Source organism: Gorilla gorilla, chromosome 5 (assembly GCF_029281585.2).
Source record: "Gorilla gorilla gorilla isolate KB3781 chromosome 5, NHGRI_mGorGor1-v2.1_pri, whole genome shotgun sequence".
NCBI classification, from domain to species: Eukaryota; Metazoa; Chordata; class Mammalia; order Primates; family Hominidae; genus Gorilla; species Gorilla gorilla.
The window spans coordinates 150160725-150178514 of NC_073229.2; the positions used below are offsets into that span (position 1 = coordinate 150160725).

At 38.9% G+C, this 17790-nt stretch overlaps 1 protein-coding gene across 5 annotated transcripts in view; it reads left to right on the top strand.

Moving 5' to 3' along the window:
- Nucleotides 1–5264: 5264 nt before the first annotated feature.
- The window catches only part of TRMT11 (tRNA methyltransferase 11 homolog), a 91016-nt gene continuing 78490 nt past the window's right edge, over nucleotides 5265–17790 (top strand). For 2 of the 5 annotated variants that reach the window (XR_008681071.2, XR_008681070.2), the window contains exons 1-6: nucleotides 5342–5498; nucleotides 12637–12702; nucleotides 14849–14922; nucleotides 16936–17017; nucleotides 17106–17198; nucleotides 17433–17567. Coding sequence is in view for 2 of the 5 variants with exons in the window: in XM_004044642.4 (XP_004044690.1) it covers nucleotides 5427–5498; nucleotides 12637–12702; nucleotides 14849–14922; nucleotides 16936–17017; nucleotides 17106–17198; nucleotides 17433–17567 (522 nt within the window). In the remaining 3 variants the exon portion in view is untranslated. Of the gene's footprint in view, nucleotides 5499–5531; nucleotides 5645–12636; nucleotides 12703–14848; nucleotides 14923–16935; nucleotides 17018–17105; nucleotides 17199–17432; nucleotides 17568–17790 lie in introns of those variants that run through there. The other 3 variants (XM_004044642.4, XM_063707837.1, XM_063707838.1) reach the window with 3 other exon arrangements.

Sequence of the window (17790 nt, forward strand, 5' to 3'; positions counted from 1 at the left end):
AGATCCTAAACACTGCCCTCAGAAACACACAAAAAGTTTTGGCACCGGGTTGTCCCCTTGAAGGTACCTGAAACAGAAATCAGTTCATTCTTTTCAGTGCCCAGTGTCTCTGCCTTTGCAGATACTCATTCTCTCTTTCCTTGAATGTTGCTAGAAACTCTTGACTGGATTTCATGCCCCCAGATGCTCCCTTTCTAACATAGCCTCATCAGAGTTCTTCCTAAATTACTGACTAAATTACTAAATTGATCATGCAATTTTCTTATGAAAATCTCGCCATTTACCCTGAAGATAATTTATCAGCCTTTTCAGCTTTGTTTCCTGCTCTTATACCAAAGTGCTAGCCATTTTTACTACTACGACTAAACTGGGCACACCTTTGAAAATCTGTTTCCATTAAAGTCCAGGTTCAAATGTTTCCTAATCCATGAAGTCTTCACTGAAACTTCTCATCCCCAACCTCGGCAATATTGTTTCTTCAGCTTCATTTCATGGTATTTTGTTTATCTTCCTAGAATAAACCTTATACAATCTAGCAAAGATGTAGGATATTTCTTGCCACTGGATTTTGAGCTGTTTTGTGGCTGGGGGATTTATTTTTAAATTTGTCTTTGCATCTCCATTGCCTTAGCCTAGTGACTGACTCATATTCCAGGTAAGTAAATCTGTTGTAATCTCTTGAGTTCCTTAAAATGTTACCATAATAGACCAAAATCTGACTGAAGACCCTGATTTCAGGCAACTTTCAATCCAAAAATCAAGGGTATAACCTAGATGTCAGCTGGACCTTCCTGGCATTATGTCCTTCAGGTCAGTATCCATGATCAATATATAACTCAGTTGTGAAATGTCTGAGTTTCCAAAGAATTCACCCACACTAGATAGTTCAAGAATTTAATAGCCAAACTTTTACAGGGCTGTATAGCTCCTGCCGTCTTCCTTGCTGTCTTCCTCTACTTCACTCCTTGCTTTTGGAACACATTTCTCTTACTTTCTCATTAGACATGTTTTAACTTTCTCTGAAGCCCTAGTTCTAGCCAACATACCTAACCCATAGGAAATCACCTAACTTAACGTAGGATTATTCTAGATATTTTCTCAGCTAAAGAGATTCTCTCAAGATTAGTTACTGGCTGGGTGCGGTGGCTCACGCTTGTAATCCCAGCACTTTGGGATGCTGAGGTGGGTGGATCAGGAGGTCAAGAGATCGAGACCATCCTGGCCAATATGGTGAAACCCCGTCTCTACTAAAAATACAAAAAATTAGCCGGGCATGGTGGTGGCCGCCTGTAGTCCCAGCTACTCAGGAGACTGAGGCAGGAAAATCGCTTGAACCCAGAAGGCAGAGGTTGTCGTGAGCCGAGATTGCGCCACTGCACTCCAGCCTGGCGATGGAACGAGACTCCATCTCAAACAACAACAACAACAACAACAAAAAGATTATCAATCTAGCTAGTAAAAGAAGAAGATTTTCTTCTTGTTACATCTTCCTCTGAGAAAAATATTTGAAACACTTTGCAAATTTATCACATAAATTCACTCCTCAAAGGCAGTTAGAAGACAATAAAACATGCTATTTATCTGTGGTACCTGAGTCTCCTGGGATTCACAGCCAGTCCATCCATCCTCCTTTTCCTCAGGCAGTTACTCTTTTAACTTTCATGTGCCTCAGAACCACTTGGTGGGCTTCTTTAAAACACACTCCTAGACCTACTCCCAGAATTTCTGATTCAGCAGGTCTGGGAGTGGGGGAGGATTCTGTATTTCTAAATGGCTTCCAGGTGATATTGATACTGCCTGTCCTAGGACCACACTTTGACAACTCCTGCCATAAGTAGTGCTTAAATTTGGCTGCACATAAAATCAACAACTGGGGAACTTTTAAAAATCTTTACATCAAGGCCATACACCAGCCAAATAAAATTTGAATCACAGGGGATAGATTCCAGGCCTCGGTATTTTTAAAAAACTCCTCAGGTAATTACAATGTGCAGCCAAGTTTGAGAACCTGTGCCCTATAGGATTAAGTACAATTCCCCTTTGGGCCTTGTTATGGTAGACTCTCAAGAAAATCTCTTTTATGGGACCTGAGACTGACTATACTATATATAATAATTTTCCTACTCATGGGAAGCAAATAGGAGCAAGAGATGAGGATTACTGGGAGTTGTGGTTAAACAAGAATCTGTGTGATTTAACAAGCATGTAGAAGATGACAGGCATACCTACTTTAAATGACTTGCCAGAAGCTTTTCTTTGTTTAGAAGTCATGATTGGTTCTGATTTAAGGAAGGAAGGGAGGACAAAAGACGTGGCTCAAATGAGGCAAATGTACTGTAACCTTTGTTACCTCTGGTTCACAAGTTCTGCCAAGGGAAGTAATAAATGGCATCCCATTCAAAGACTTATTGGGTCTCCAATAAGGGAAAGCCTTATTGGGTCTCCAATAAGGGAAAGCCTTATTGGAGAAGGGAAAAAGCCTGTTTCCCTTCACATATTTTTCTATGCATAGAACCTGCTTTCCAGGTAGCAAATTAGAGGGCATAGTTTGTAACTAGGGCTTCAAGTTTGTTTTGGGGAGTCTTTAGACAAGAGGATGGGATCTACATTTCTCTGCTTCTGGGGATCTTGTTGGAAATTTGACCTCAAGTAACTGAGTCATACTTAAATCAGCTCCAGCTGCTTAAGTCTGAATTGGTGCCTCAGAATTCCAACTCATACAGGCTTGTTTCCTTAGAGTAGGCAGTATTATTTCTCTCTTTTCCTAAATTATTTTCATTAAGATTGACAAAAGGGGAGACCCCTCTGGGACATCAAGAAATTCAAACCTCAGTAATGCTTCTGCTACAGTAAAGTTTGTGCAATTCTTATATAACTTATTCCAATAAAATTTTATTCTCAAAACTATTCAGAAGCCTCTTTTTACTAATTGCAAAAATCATAGTCTTAATACATATGAAGATAACTTTTCTCCCTCTTATTGGTGTACAAATCCCTATGGTTCTCTGTGATACCTAGACCCTTTTCAAGTGTTAGATGTTCAGCCTGAGATAGATGCATGGGCAGTTTTGATATTACATATGACCTCTGCTGCTGGGACCTGTTAATTTTCTATTCATTTCTCTGAGTGTGTCCTACTAGCCTCAATACTTAAGTGGCATATTAAAACCAAAACTCAAAATTCCCCTTTCCAATTTCTGATCCTTACTTCCCAGGAATGTCTTCTGATTTTTTAGTAACAGGCGGCCTATACCAGAGGCTTTAACGTTTGCACAATAGCTGTCTCACAGAAGGAGACAGGTTCTAAGAGGTCTGCCCTAGAAGATGGAACATGGATGGAACTTTGGATCAGTTCCCAGAAGTCAGACTATGAACCTCCTTGCTCCTTACAGTACAAAAAAAAAAAAAGCAAGTCTCTGGATGCAGTTTGATCACCAAATTCCAAAATCCTTATTCTCCTGCTGCTTCTTAACCACTCTTGTAAGCTCAAAAACTTTGAATAGGTCTGGCTGTGAGTCCCTCAAAGGCAGTTTCATTGATGTCACAGTAGTTCCACACTAACTCTAGTGGCCTGTGCAAGGTTAATCTCTACTTCTCCAGACCAGGTATCCAACAATTTAGATTCATGATGTAAATACTCTCCTGCTGGTTTCTGAGGTGGAGATTTAGTATAGATTTAGTCCTGAACTGTAGCACAAAGGAGCTGGGTGAAAAATCAGTGACACCTGATTCCATTTGGGTTCTCCAGGACTTGTAGTCTCATTTGTCTCTATATAGCATCATGTTAATCCAGGCATGAAAATCAGCAATTCTTTGATATTCTCTATAAAGTTGCCCCATCAAAATTCCATATTAATTTTGCTGAAGATTTGACAAGTTCTGGGGATGGGGCATATCAAGCACTGCACATCATTCCCCCAACATCTCATTGGTTTTCTGTCCCAACCTTGGCCTCTCTTCTCAAATAGTAAACAACTTTCTTTTCTTGTCTCAAAGTACTTTTACCCCCTTTTCTGAAGTTTTGGGGTCAAGAGACAGCTATGCTTCTGAGAGTCACTTAGCACAAGTGAACTTGAGACATATTCCTAACAAAAACAGATCTCTTGCTAACAAAAATTCTCATGTGATTTTCTTAAGAAAAATGTCAAGTGCCACTTATTGGCCCCATTCAATATGCCAGATGTTATATTCAACACTTTATGAACATTATTCCACTTAATCCTTGTAACAGTCCTTTGCAGGAGGCAGTGTGTTTTTCCATTTTTAAAAGAAAACTCAAGCTCGGAGAGGTTAAGAGCATATACATGGTAAATGGTGGAAGTGAGGTTTGAATCTAATATTGACACCACAGCCTATGTTCTTAATCACTACCACTACGCATCAACTACGTTTCTGGCACATGCCGCTGGGGACATGCCAGATACATACTCTTTTGCACCTTGTACAATACCACAGAGAAATGCAAAAGAAATAATTTGTAATAGGGCAAAGGGCTCGGTACTCTCAAAAGCAGAAATAGCCCGGAGGGAGGGCTTGAGCCCGTAATTCTAGCACTTTGGGAGACTAGGGTAGGAGTATCCCCTGAGCCCAGGAGTTCAAGGTTACAGTGAGCTATGATTGCGCCACTGCACTCACCTGGGTGACAGAGCAAGATTGTCTTAAAAAAAAAAGTCACATATATACATAGAATATGCAATTAAAATATATTTCATAAACTATCTGCTATGAAATCTGTGCCAGTGTGAACTTTCTCCAAGTTTTAATTTATGGCTGGCTGTGGATTTTAGTCCTGAGTCTAACAACACAACCTAATAATTATTGCCTACTTTGAGGAAGATATTCTTTTGGTTTTTGTTAAGAATAGAGTGAACCATAAAAGATTATATCAGACCTCAAGAGTTTATTATAATTGGGTTATAAGGCATGTGCTCTCGAAAAGTTGTTACATAAATACGAAAAATATACTGTTAAATGACTGGTCCAACTAAATCAGTTCCCAAAGCTGTGCTGGTTAGACAAACCTTCAAGGAAATGGTGAAATTTCCAAGGAAATGGTGAAATTTCAGTCCAATTTTGAAGAACAGGTTTTGAAGGGCTGTAGAGAAAGCTGGAAGCACACTCCAAGTGGAACGATAACTGGGAAATATACTGTCTTATTATCACAGGCTGCTTCTGAAAACCAAGCGTCCCCGCTCACCAGCTACCAGCGCTGGGAGACCCCTAACCACCACGCATTCGCAGGTGAGGAAGCCCCTCCCACAGCGGCCGGAGTTTCGGACTCGGAGCGCGAGAAACGTCGGGATAGCGCCTGCCTCGCAGAGCTTCCGCTTCCGGCCCTTCAGGCTCTGTCTCTGTGGAGACTCGGCTTTGGGAGGGAGAAAGAGGGACCTAGCGCGGGCCGCGCAGGCGCACTTTGGGCAGCTGCAATGGCGCTGTCGTGTACCCTTAACAGGTATCTGCTCCTCATGGCGCAAGAGCATCTGGAGTTCCGCCTGCCGGTGAGTCCGTAGCGCCCTCCGGAACTTCCGACGGAAGAGGACGCTGGAGTGGAGTGGAGTGGAGTGGGTGGAGGTGATCTGCATAGCCCGAGGAAGCTGGGATTCGGGGGTCAGCGCGGGTCACGCGTCCCCAGTCCTCGGGCGGGGTGAGCTTGGCGGAGGGAGTGTGTGAGAGAAGTCCGAGACCAAACCCCTCGGCCTGCTTAAACTTTTCATTCATTCTTTTGACCGTGTACCAAGTACCGGAGTTAGGCAGGTGAATATGACCGGTCATCTCACTCCCGGAGCTCTTCGTCTAGCGGAGAATAGAGACAGCTAACAAATGCTCAGGCTGGTGTTTGAAGTATTGGAATCTGCGGATCAAGCTCAGTGGAGGGGATGGTGGTGGGGATTAGATGATGGAGAAGTTGAGAAGAGTGTTTTATTTATTCAAGAAACGTTTTCAGAATGCATGTAGTCGAAGATCGGTACGCTGGGCATGTAACGATAATGTAAACAATCTCTGCCCTCTAGGAGCTTACTGTTTAGAGTAAGGGCTGAGCAGACACATAGGCGTAGAATGACAAAAGAGCGTCGGTAAGTGCAGTGATAGATGCACATGGAAATATGAGAGCACGTGGAAGGGAAATCTAATCTACCTGAGGGGTTGGGGATGTTGGCCTTTAAGAGGGCTTCCAGAGGAGATGACACTTGAAATAAAGGATGAATAGGAGTTAGAGGGCCAAGGAGATAAATCAGTAAATTAGAATTACAAGGTGTTCATTATTACTGGGTCACTAGTTATGTGGCAGAGAGTTGGTAAGAAGAGAGCAAGGGAAGTAGATCGAGGCCAGAAAATGATAGCCTTGAATACCCTGGAGCTTGGAAGGGGGATTTATTGAAAAGCCTTAAGTAAAAAAGTGACCACAAAATTAAATCAGTTTGACAACACTATGGAGGATGGATTTGAAAAGAATAAGACTTGAGCCAGAGACTAGGAGTCTGTTGGAATAGTCTTGTTAATAGATTAAGAAGTCTGACCTAGGGCAAGGAGTAAGAGGATGGGATAGACTGGGAAAATATTTAGGCCATACAGTCATTAAGGCTGGATTAATTGAATATGTGGGAAAGGGGCACCAGTCAGGTATGACTCCTGGGGTGTATATAGGTAGGAGTGTCTCCATTTAAAATAGAAAACATAGGCAGATGTAAGATTTAAATTTTGTTTACACTGAATTTGATGTGGTTGTGTAACATCAACCTGAGATGACCAAGAGGCGGTGGATATATGAATATGCATAGAGTATGGCAGAGTGATCTGGACTACTGATAAATATTTGGGAGTCTTCTTCATATGAAAACTAGGAGCGGGGAAGAAATTACTCAAAGGATAAGGTCAAAAGAGTAGTGGGCCAAGTATAGATGCTTGGAAGCATTGATATTAAGGGAAAGTTGGAGGAGGCCATGAAGAAGATGGGCAAGTGCCAGAAGGATGTGAGACCGCAGAAATCAGAAGGGTAAAATTTTAGGAAGCAGGGACAAATGGATAATGTCGAATGCAGTTGCTTTTTAGTGAGAAAAGAATGAAAAAGTGTCATTGATATTCTCAATTAGAAGATAATTAATTGGTGATTTTTGCTGAAGCGAATATGTTGAGTTTTAGTAGGAGAAGCCAGGTGGCTTGGTTTAGTAATCACTGGAAAGTGAGGAAGGGGAGATAGGATAGACTGAGTGTCCTTAGCTAGAGCATAAGGGAAAGTAAGAAATTGGTTAACAGTTTGAGGAGGACCTAGGGTGAAAGGAGGATTCTCCCCATGGAGAGAATGAGATTGAGGTTGAGTGTATTTGTAGGCTGATGGGAAGAGAAGGGATACAAGGGCATGGTGGGAGGGGTTCTCTTTTCAGTAGGAGGGGAGATTGGACAAGAAAAATTAGGGTGGGTGTGGAGTAGTTGCCTGAGGGCCTGTTTTGTAGGTAATGAATGAGTGGAAGTTATTTCTTGAGAGATGATGGGCCAGCAGTTGAATGGGGGAAATTGAGACAAATAGTAAAACTTGAAATAGTAAAACTTGAAATAGTCATTGAGACCAAAGGGGAGAGTTGACAAGGAAAAGTAAAACGATTGAGTGAAGAGCATAGGTATTAGAGCAATGCTGAAAACCAGCTGAAGGTGAAAGTCGTATATCTGTAATCATGCTAAGATTCTGTGATTTTCTTCAGTTGTGTTTAACTCATTGGCCTTAGGAGTCATGAAGGAAGATTGTGGCATTGATGCAGTATTAATGTTTTGAGTTTCTGGAGGAAATAAATTTTTAATTAAGTCTTAATTGACAAAGGACATGTTCTGTTGGTGAAGAGGATTGGAAAGCCCCCTTCTGTGAGAAACAGAAACAGGCTTAAAGGCACAGAGGTGTGATTGGTTATGATAATTTGGAAGGCTTGGGGAGGGAGGTTGAAGTAGTGGGCATTGAGGCCAGAGAGGTGGTAAGATCTAGATTTGCAAATGTTTTGACACCATTCTAAGGAGTTTGGATTTTTTTTTTTTTTTTTTTTGAGACGGAGTCTCGCTCTGTTGCCAGGCTGGAGTGCAGTGGCGCGGTCTCGGCTCACTGCAAGCTCCGCCTCCCGATTCAAGTGATTCACCTGCCTCAGCCTCCCGAGTAGCTGGGACTACAGGCTTGCACCACCATGCCCAGCTAATTTTTGTGTTTTCAGTAGAGACGGGGTTTCACCATGTTGGCCAGGATAGTCTCGATCTCTCGACCTTGTGACCGCCTCATGCTGGGATTACAGGCATGAGCCACTGCGCCTGGCCAGGAGTTCAGATTTTTAGATATAATGGGTAGCCACTGACTATTTTTCATTTTAAGCCAGGAAGTGACAAGATTATTTGTGTTTTAGAAGGATAATTCTGAAGTACGAGAGAAAAGATACCACTTAGAGAATACTGGACCAGAACTAGAGAGGCTCAGGAGTGTGACTGTGTAAAGTAAGGCAATGCAGTGACAATGGAGTGGTTAGACTGTGGTCTCCAGAATAACAACCTTAGTACTTGGTGATTTTTACTTGTTTTTTCCGTCGTAAATTCTTCTTAGTGTATTACACTTGTGACAGTTTACTCTTCCAAAAACTCTGTTCTGTTTTACACCCTCATTTTTCTTAAGATGAAAATCTTTAGTCGGGCATTCAAGGTCCACCACTGCATGGTTCTTTCCTTTGTGCTTTCTCTTCCCACCTAGTCCTTAGTGCTGCCAAAACTGACTCATTATTCCCTGAATTCCTGCTTTCACCTTTGCTCTCCGTGCTCCCTTTAGTCTGGTTTGGGTCTTTCCCATTCTTTATTGATTTTTACATAGGAAGTATTCATTTACAGTTAATCACATGTTTATTTCTTTTAGCTTTATATGTTTTACATGATTATTTTTCAGATCCACAGTTTCCTTTCTGTAGTTTTTCCTCCTCTGCCAAAATTCTTATTTTTTTCTTGAATCCCCTTCAATGTAGAAAGCGTAGTTATGTTAAAGTATATGATAAAAGGGATCCTGTGGGTCTGTTTCTATTGTTTCTTTTTGTTCTGTTTCATATAGTGGGCTATTTTTTAAATATATGCCAGATGTTGTATTTGAAAATTTATTTGAAAAAATAATTTGAGGGCTGGGGTGATGTACATCCTCTTGAAGAAGATAGGAACGCATAGGAGCATGAGGAATCTAGGATGGGTTTAACTCATTTTCAGGTGTTAAGCCCTGTTTGTGTTCTGATTCCCATGTACTCACAGAGTGTAGCTTTTTGACATCCTAGTGTAAATTAGGTGGTTCATCAAGTATCCTTTTCTCCCCCAGGTGGCCCTTTCTCTTTTTTTCCCTTTCTATCGGGCACTCAGAAGGGCTGTGCACTCTTGCAGCTGTTTTTGGATTTGTAAATGTCTCAGGGAAAAAGTGGCTCCACCTTGGAATTTTTGTCCTCTCCTGGATGTTGGTTTGGTAATTTTTGTTATCTTTCTATGCCTTCAATTAGATGGCCAGCTTTTCTAGTTCTTTTCAGCAAGAAGCTTAATCTGAATTACCTCTTTTGCCATCCCTGGAAGTTGAATTCCTCTGTCATTGGGTTAGATTTTTTTCAGGGATTGAGGCAGTTTCCATGAAATGTTACTTCTCAAACTGAAGTAATCTTTTACTCTCTTGTACTGTAATACTTTTTTGCTTTTAACTGTTTAAGAACATGTACTGTTTTTTACACTTTACATTTCAGTTGTGAGGTGGTTTTGTTGGTTCTACTAGACCATAATTTCCCTAAGATAAATGTGTGTGTATTTTTACATAGATCAGGGACTTGCACATATTAGTTGCTTAAAAATTTTTTTGGGGGTCCGGGCGCAGTGGCTCACTCCTGTAATTCCAGTACTTTGGGAGGCTGAGGCAGGCGGATCACAAGGTCAGGAGTTCGAGACCAGTCTGGCCAACATAGTGAAACCCCATCTCTACTAAAAATACAAAAAATTAGCCAGATGTGGTGGTGTGCGCCTGTAATCCCAGCTACCCAAGAGGCTGAGGCAGCAGAATTGCGTGAACCTGGGAGGTGGAGGTTGCAGTGAGCCGAGATCACACCATTGCACTCCAGCCCGGGTGACAGTGTGAGACTCCATCTCAAAAAAAAAAAAAAAAATTTTTTTTGGAGACAGTTGTCTCTCTGTTTTCCAGGCTACAGTGCAGTGGCGTGACCGTGGCTCACTGCAGCCTCAAAGACCCAAGTTAAGCCATCCTCCCACCTTAGCTTCCTGAGTAGCTGGGACTACAGGTGCACCACTATGTCTGGCTAATTTTTTTATTTTTACTTTTGTAGAGCCGGGTGTTGATCAGAGGCTGAGTGTTGGTGTGAGGGGGCGGGAGGGGGTCATGGGAGCTCTCACTGTGTTGCCAGGGTTGGTCTCAGACTCCCGGTCTCAAGTTATCTCTTCGCCTCGACCTCCCAAAGTGCTGGGATTGCAGGTGGAGCCGCCATACCTGGCTGCTTAAAATATTAAAATCAGTGATATAGAATCTCTTCTGGGAAAGGCAATCCAAAGGACAGTCTATCCTTTTGGGCCCATCTGCATTGGAACTGATAAGCAAAGAAGCTATAATGAATGGCTGCCTTTATGAATTAAAATGAGAGATCAGGAATATAAGTGTGGTCCAGTTTTACCTCTGATAGAGTTAATCAGGGCTAAGTATAGTTGGCAGCTACTTAATGTAGTACTTATTGTACTAAATAGTGTTTACTAAAGTTCAAACTCCTGGATTTTATTGCTTGTCCTGAAGCAACCTTTTAAATGGATGAAAAAGCAAGTAGCTGAAATAATAGAAAAGCTCATGGAATTAACGCATCACACATGCCCCAGATCATGCTACATTTTTATATCCAATGTTCAATATAAATTATTGTTTATTCCCAATATAGAAAGAGTCCCAACTGGAAAGTTGAATTTGCCATAAGATTAATGAACATTTTGTGTTTTGCTTTTTCCAAGTAGATTGATGAAGTAGTTTAAACATGTTTTGCTTTTCAATTTGAAACTTGGGTTATAATATTTATTCTCAGTTTTAGGTGGCTGCCTAAGTTTTGGGTAGCAGAGATAATGCTATGCCATAAAACTTTAATCTTTCACTTTTTTTCCCCACCTAACTCTTAGGATCTTTGTGTTTTAGCTTGTTGCAGCTTTTTAACAGTATATTCCAGGAGCAGCAAACTTTGGTGTTTTAACTTGGTTATACTTGGATGTTTTAAATGTAAAACTGACTTTACAATATGCTTTAATATAGAACAAACAACAATCATGCAAGATCAAGTAATTTAATCTATAACTTTATTTTTTTTCTTTTAAGTGCTATAACTCTATCAGTCTTGGTTGACTTCTAGAGCCACTGGACTTCTAGGACAGTTATCAGGGTCCTCATCATTTTGATTCCCTTAATAACCACCTAGGTTCTATGCTTCTCTCTTTATAGTTCACCTAACCTGATGAGGTAGCTATGATTCCTGTTTCACATTTGAGGGAACTAAAAGTTGGAGGATTTAAGATTCTTGTATAAAGCCACATCGCTAGTATTTGGAAGAGCTGAAAATCAGATTATGGTCTATTTAATTTCTAAGTCTCATGATGTCTCCTATTCAGATTTGTGTTTTCTTTGCTGCAAAATAACCTTTGGGCTGCCTTCACTGATTTATCAGTAGTCTGTGATAGTTCTTGGTCGATCCATCTGATTAGACTGAATTCAGCCCCTTCTAACACTGAATTTTAAAAAATGATTTGTTGCATGGACAAAAAATAGAAATGGCACTAGTAGCTTGAACTTCTCATTCTTTTTGGTCTTGGAGTGGGGGACTTCCTGGTCTGGGTATAGTTTCCCTTTTGATGGCTGTGGGCTTGGTGTTAAAGGCTCTTCCTTCTGGTTGGGAGGAAAGGGGATAGTAGGTAGCCAGCAGTGGGACACTTATCTCTCATTAGGTTCCATCCTCCATGAGACCTATATGGAAGAGTGTGATTCTACCTGTTTTATGTGATTTAAGGAGATAACTTGTTAGTCATACAAATTATAAAATTTGTATAATTATTTGGGTTTATCAGTACAAAGTGATTGCTTCAAAGAATGTAAACACTATCTAGACAGATTTCAACTTTGCATGAATGATGCTTTTAAAGTATCTATTATGTTAGTTCTGTTTCTAGTTCTGTAACTTTACACAGAAAGAAGATGAGATAGTTATTTGTGCTTAATGAATACATAGTGGTATGCCCTGGCTGATTATTTTTTTCTTTTCCAAACATCTTCAAATCATCTGTCTGATTTTCATTTTAACTTTATTCGTCAATTGTCAGTCTTACTAATCTGCACTTTGTGTAACCTGTTTTTTTCCTTTCCAAAATCAGGGAATTTTTTGATCAAGTGTTTGCTAACTCTTCTGTTGTCGAAAATTTCTCAGAAATTACTTACCTGTGGTTTTTATTATTAGATTATTTCTGAACCCTAAATTGTAGTTGCCTGATGTTGAAGCTTAAATGCCTCAGTTAGATCTTCAGCCTATTCTTATTTTCTAGTCATGTAATACCTGTCTCCCTTAGTACATTTTTAGTTCCTTTTTGTTAAAATGTATTTTCTCTATAATATTTTCAATACAGGAAATAAAGTCTTTGCTTTCGCTTTTTGGAGGTCAGTTTGCCAGCAGTCAAGAAACTTATGGAAAGGTAAGTTAAATTTTCATTAGACCATATGGAGTATACTTAGAGCGTTGGGTTGGAAGAGAAGAAGTGCATATCTTAAATTTATATTTGTATGGTTACTTGTATCTGTTTCGAGAGGCAGTGGAATAAAGTGGATATTTTGGGAAAATTTGTGGTTTTGTTAAGTAATTTAGATTTATTTCTAGTATTTTATTTGTTTTAAATTTTTAGTCAACAGTTGTGTCATAATTTGTATCTGTCCTTTCACCTAAAAAAGGGCTGTGCTCCATTGGTGAGCTGTGTTTAGAATTCGAATTTAGAATTTAGCAGAATGTTGGGCTTGTGTTGAGAATCATTTTAAAATTTGAAATTGTGCATTGTATAAGACTGTGAATTTATGAGCTTTGTATTTTGCATAAAACTATATCAGTGTTTGACAGAAGTTTGGAAAATAGAAAAAATAATTTGCAGTTCCTTCTTGACATGACTTATAATTTGGGGATGCTGCCTTCCAGTCTTTTTTTTTTTTCGTGTACTTTTTTTTCCCTATTGTAATTCTACTTCTGCAGCCTGTGTTTCTCACCTGATAGTGTCAATATAGGCCTAAGTTGTTACTTGGCCTTTATCTCTAACATAGCTACATAATATTTTTCATTGACTAGCTCTACCATAATTAACCATTTCATTTTGTTCAGGTTGCTTTAAAAATTTTCTCAATAAAAGTAATACTAAGATGAAAATACTTTTTCTTGTTTGGATTATTTTCAATTTTTCTGTTGAGTAGGGTAAATATTGGAAGAAAAAAAACGGGGTATATACCCAAAGTAATATAAGTCATTCTATTATAAAGATACATGCATGCGTATGTTCATTGCAGCACTATTCACAATAGCAAAGCATAGAATCAACCTAAATGCCATCAATGATAGACTGGATAATGAAAATGTACATATACACCATGGAAGCCATAAAAAGGAATGAGATCATGCATACTGTGCAGTCATAAAAAGGAATAAGATCATGTCCTTTGCAGGGACATGGATAGAGTTGGAAGCCATTATCCTCAGCAAACTAATGCAGGAACAGAAAACCAAACACCACGTGTTCTCACTTATAAGTGGGAGCTGAATGATAAGAACATATGGACATGTCCAGGGAAACAACACACACTGGAGCCTGTTGGGGGTGGTGGAGTCTGGGGAAGGAGAGCATCAGGAAGAATAGCTAATGGATGCTGGGCTTAATACCTAGGCGATGGGTTGATCTGTGCAGCAAACCACCATGGCACACGTTTACCTATGCAACAAACCTGCACATCCTGCACAGGTATCCCTGAACTTAAAAGTTGAAGAAAAAAGAAAAAAGCTAGGTGTGACAGGAAGGATTTCTTGCAAAAGATGAAAGAGCTAAAGTTGAAAGTCCTGTAGTGTTGGACTTTTATTCCTGAATGACTTTCACTTATTGAGGGGAGGAGGAAAGGAAGGAGAGTGCAGATATAATTGGCTAAGGGTGATGAAATGAGGTCAGGATCCTTTTGGATTTTGCTGTGTTCTGGCAAGAGGTTATCCGGGTGCAGCTTACCAGTGCCTGTAATCTTGAGTGTTGGGACAGAGGATTGGGAAAACACCCCTGATGCACTTGGAGCTTTTTTCCCCTAGATAAAATATAAAATAGTAAAAGCTAATGAGAATTTAATAATGTACCTCATGATTTTCTATCATAGTTGTTTCAAAGGGCCCCTCCTTCACCCTCAGATGGCCACACCTACCTAGAAAAAGGTCTCATGTAGCAACTAAGAAATACATTACTTAGAAATTAAAAATAAAATAGCTGTATTATAAGGGATGATTAGCCATGATGAATTTCAAGATTATACTTTGGGATATAATATGCATTAATTCCTTTCGTAAAGCTACATAAAAGGGCAGATACAAAATTAATGTTTCATTTGAGGATATATTCATTTATAGGGTCATTATAAAAATGTTTTTACTATATTATTCTAATTTACTTTTTTACTATTGGAACGATTTTTATTTGGTTACAGTCAGATCAGATATTCTTGCATGAAAGTAGCAAATAGGCACTTCTCCTTATTGACTTCTTGAATAAAAGTGTATGAGGCCATGTAGCCACTTAGAATTAAGTTGCATATTGTTATTTCTTTTAGTCACCATTTTGGATTCTTAGCATTCCCTCTGAAGATATTGCAAGAAATTTAATGAAACGGACAGTGTGTGCCAAGTAAGAGAAACTTATGTTCTCCTGCATGAATATACTGGTACTTCTCATAACCACTCAGTCCTGTTTTTTGCTATATTGGCATAGTGTGAAGGCTCAGTTTAGCTTGCAGTTACATACAACTGCCACTGGGTGGCGGTGGGGGACCAGAGGAGGGTTACCTGCCGAAACCAAGGATGAAAGAATCTCTGGGGAAATGTAGACACATTTGTTTTAGAATAATTTTTTAAAACTTCCATATTATGTGGGAGTATAGTATGAGATATAAACACTATGTTCTTACGCAGGATAGATGCCACATATAATTATAACCAAAGTGCTGAAAATCCAAAAATACTTTTTTCATAGATGGTTTTTAATTGGATGAGCAGATTAGTGAAGTGTAAGGTAACAAAAAGTGAGGACTGCCATGAGATATGTTTTACTGTTTCAGTTGGTAGAGAAAATAATCATGAGTATGAAATCTTGGTGTGAATTAATGTAATGATGCTGTTCATTGTTTATCCTCAGTGTTTCTAGACTTTATCATTGGCATCCACTTTTTTTTTCTTTTCTTTCATTTCTTTTTTCTTTGTACTGTTGGAAAATTTTCTGTCATCAGATTTGAAAATTAAACTGTATTTTTAACTAGCATCTTAAATATCAAACAGCTTGTGTTATCTTTAAGCTGCTTTTTCTTCCTGAACATTTTGGCAGATTGCTGAAAACTTTCTGTAGAAATTATATTTGCTAATGCAATGCAAATAAGAATTTACATATATCTAGTTTTATTAACATGGTTAGCGATGTTTTATATCATCATATGTAATTGCTGTATTACGGAATTGGACACAACCCAATATTTAGTTAACTTCATCCTATTGAGAACTACCTGCAGCCTTTAATCTTTTACAGTGAAGGTCGTTAACAGGCCTTATTATGAAATAAAAATGACTAGAAAACAGAAACATAACTTTTAAAAAACTCTTTTTGAATAATTGCTTGTTAGGTTTAAAATAGCCACTGGAGTACTAAGAACTTGTATGCTTCTTTCATAACTCTTCTAATTCATATATTTGATTAATGGTACAATTACCAGTTGTATAATATAATTTTTAATTGCTTTTTATTATCTATATATTTTGTGTAGCTGAGGTATACCTTAAGTGATAGCTAAGTGAGATTAATATTATTGTAGAAGCCTTTTCTCTGTAAATTCAATAGAAAAGGAAGAAATCATTTGCAAAGGAAAAAAATTACAATTTAACTGTATCAGAATGAAGGTAGACTTTTATAAAAGCATAGATTCAAAACCAACTTAAATTCAAATTTTTCTGTGTTAGAAGGGATTGAAAGTTAATTTATTATTAACATGAAATATTTTGAGCATGCGACCAAAAGGTGAAAAATATAACAAGTACCTAGGAATATGCCTTATTAGAGCTCAACATTTTGGGTAAGTTAGTTACTAAAATTGTGTGTGTGTGTCCATACGTGCGCACGCACATGCCTGACAGAGCCTCACTCTGTTGTCCATGCTGGAGTGCGGTGACATGATCTTGGCTCATTTTAGTCTCAAATTCCAGGGCTCAGGTGATCCTCCCACCTCAGCCTCCCAAGTAGCTGGGGCTATGGGTGTGTGCCACCATGCCTGGCCGATTTTTTGCCTCTTTTGTAGAGACAAGGTTTTACTATGTTGCCCAGGCTGGTCTTGAACTCCTGGGCTCCAGTGATCCACCCACTTCAGCCTCCCAAAATGCTGGGATTACAGGCGTTAACCACTGTGCCTGGCTAGCTAATTGTTAATAACATTTTTATTTGGTCATTAGTATTTTTGTATTATGGAGAAGACATTGGGAATAATTGGCTTTTCTGCAGCTTTTTACCCATTTATCTAAAATAACCGATTCATTTATACTTTGCAAAACATAGGCAATAATCAGTGGAGTGTGCATAAAGAACTAGTAAAATGACTGTATGTATTCCTGTGTGAACTAAGTTCTTTACTGAGGTTAGTACCAATCATTTATTTCCTAGGTCTATATTTGAACTATGGGGTCATGGACAATCTCCTGAGGAGCTGTACAGTTCTCTTAAAAATTACCCTGTGGAGAAGATGGTGCGTAGTAAAATGTGGTTTTATATAGGCATGCGTGCAGATTCTGTAGAATTAAAATACTCAAAAAACTGATTTCCTTTTATTTTAGGTTCCATTTCTACATTCGGACTCTACATATAAAATAAAGATTCACACTTTTAATAAGACATTGACACAAGAAGAGAAAATCAAGCGAATAGATGTAAGTAAATTTAGCAAAACAAAAAACCTACATGATGAATGCAGTCTGGCCATTGTTGATATATAGGAATACCTAATGTCTGTGAAGTGTTTATTTTGTACCACATTTTGTGCTAAGTGCTTTTCATGTTTTATTTAATGTGGACTCCAGGCTTACAAGGTAATGTTATTAGATAAGCGCCATTTTTCATTGTAAATTATTATAAGACATTAGCATTTCTTTTGTTTCTTTTAGGCACTTGAATTTCTGCCATTTGAAGGAAAAGTGAATTTAAAGAAACCGCAACATGTATTTTCTGTTTTGGAGGATTATGGTTTAGACCCAAACTGCATCCCTGAGAATCCACATAATATTTATTTTGGTAGATGGGTGAGCAAGTGTTCTTTCTACCTATGTCAGTTTGTTTTTTTGAAGGCTACATATTAGGCCTTTTGTTGACTCCTATGTAGAACTTTAAAGCAGCTGAAGAGTCAGAACTACTGAATGGATTAAAATTGGTGAAGAGTATGTGATTATGTTTTGTTTTGTGTTTTCCCAGAGATTCTTAAATGAAGTGCAAGAGGCTTGTTAGATATAGGGAGGAGTTGGTGTA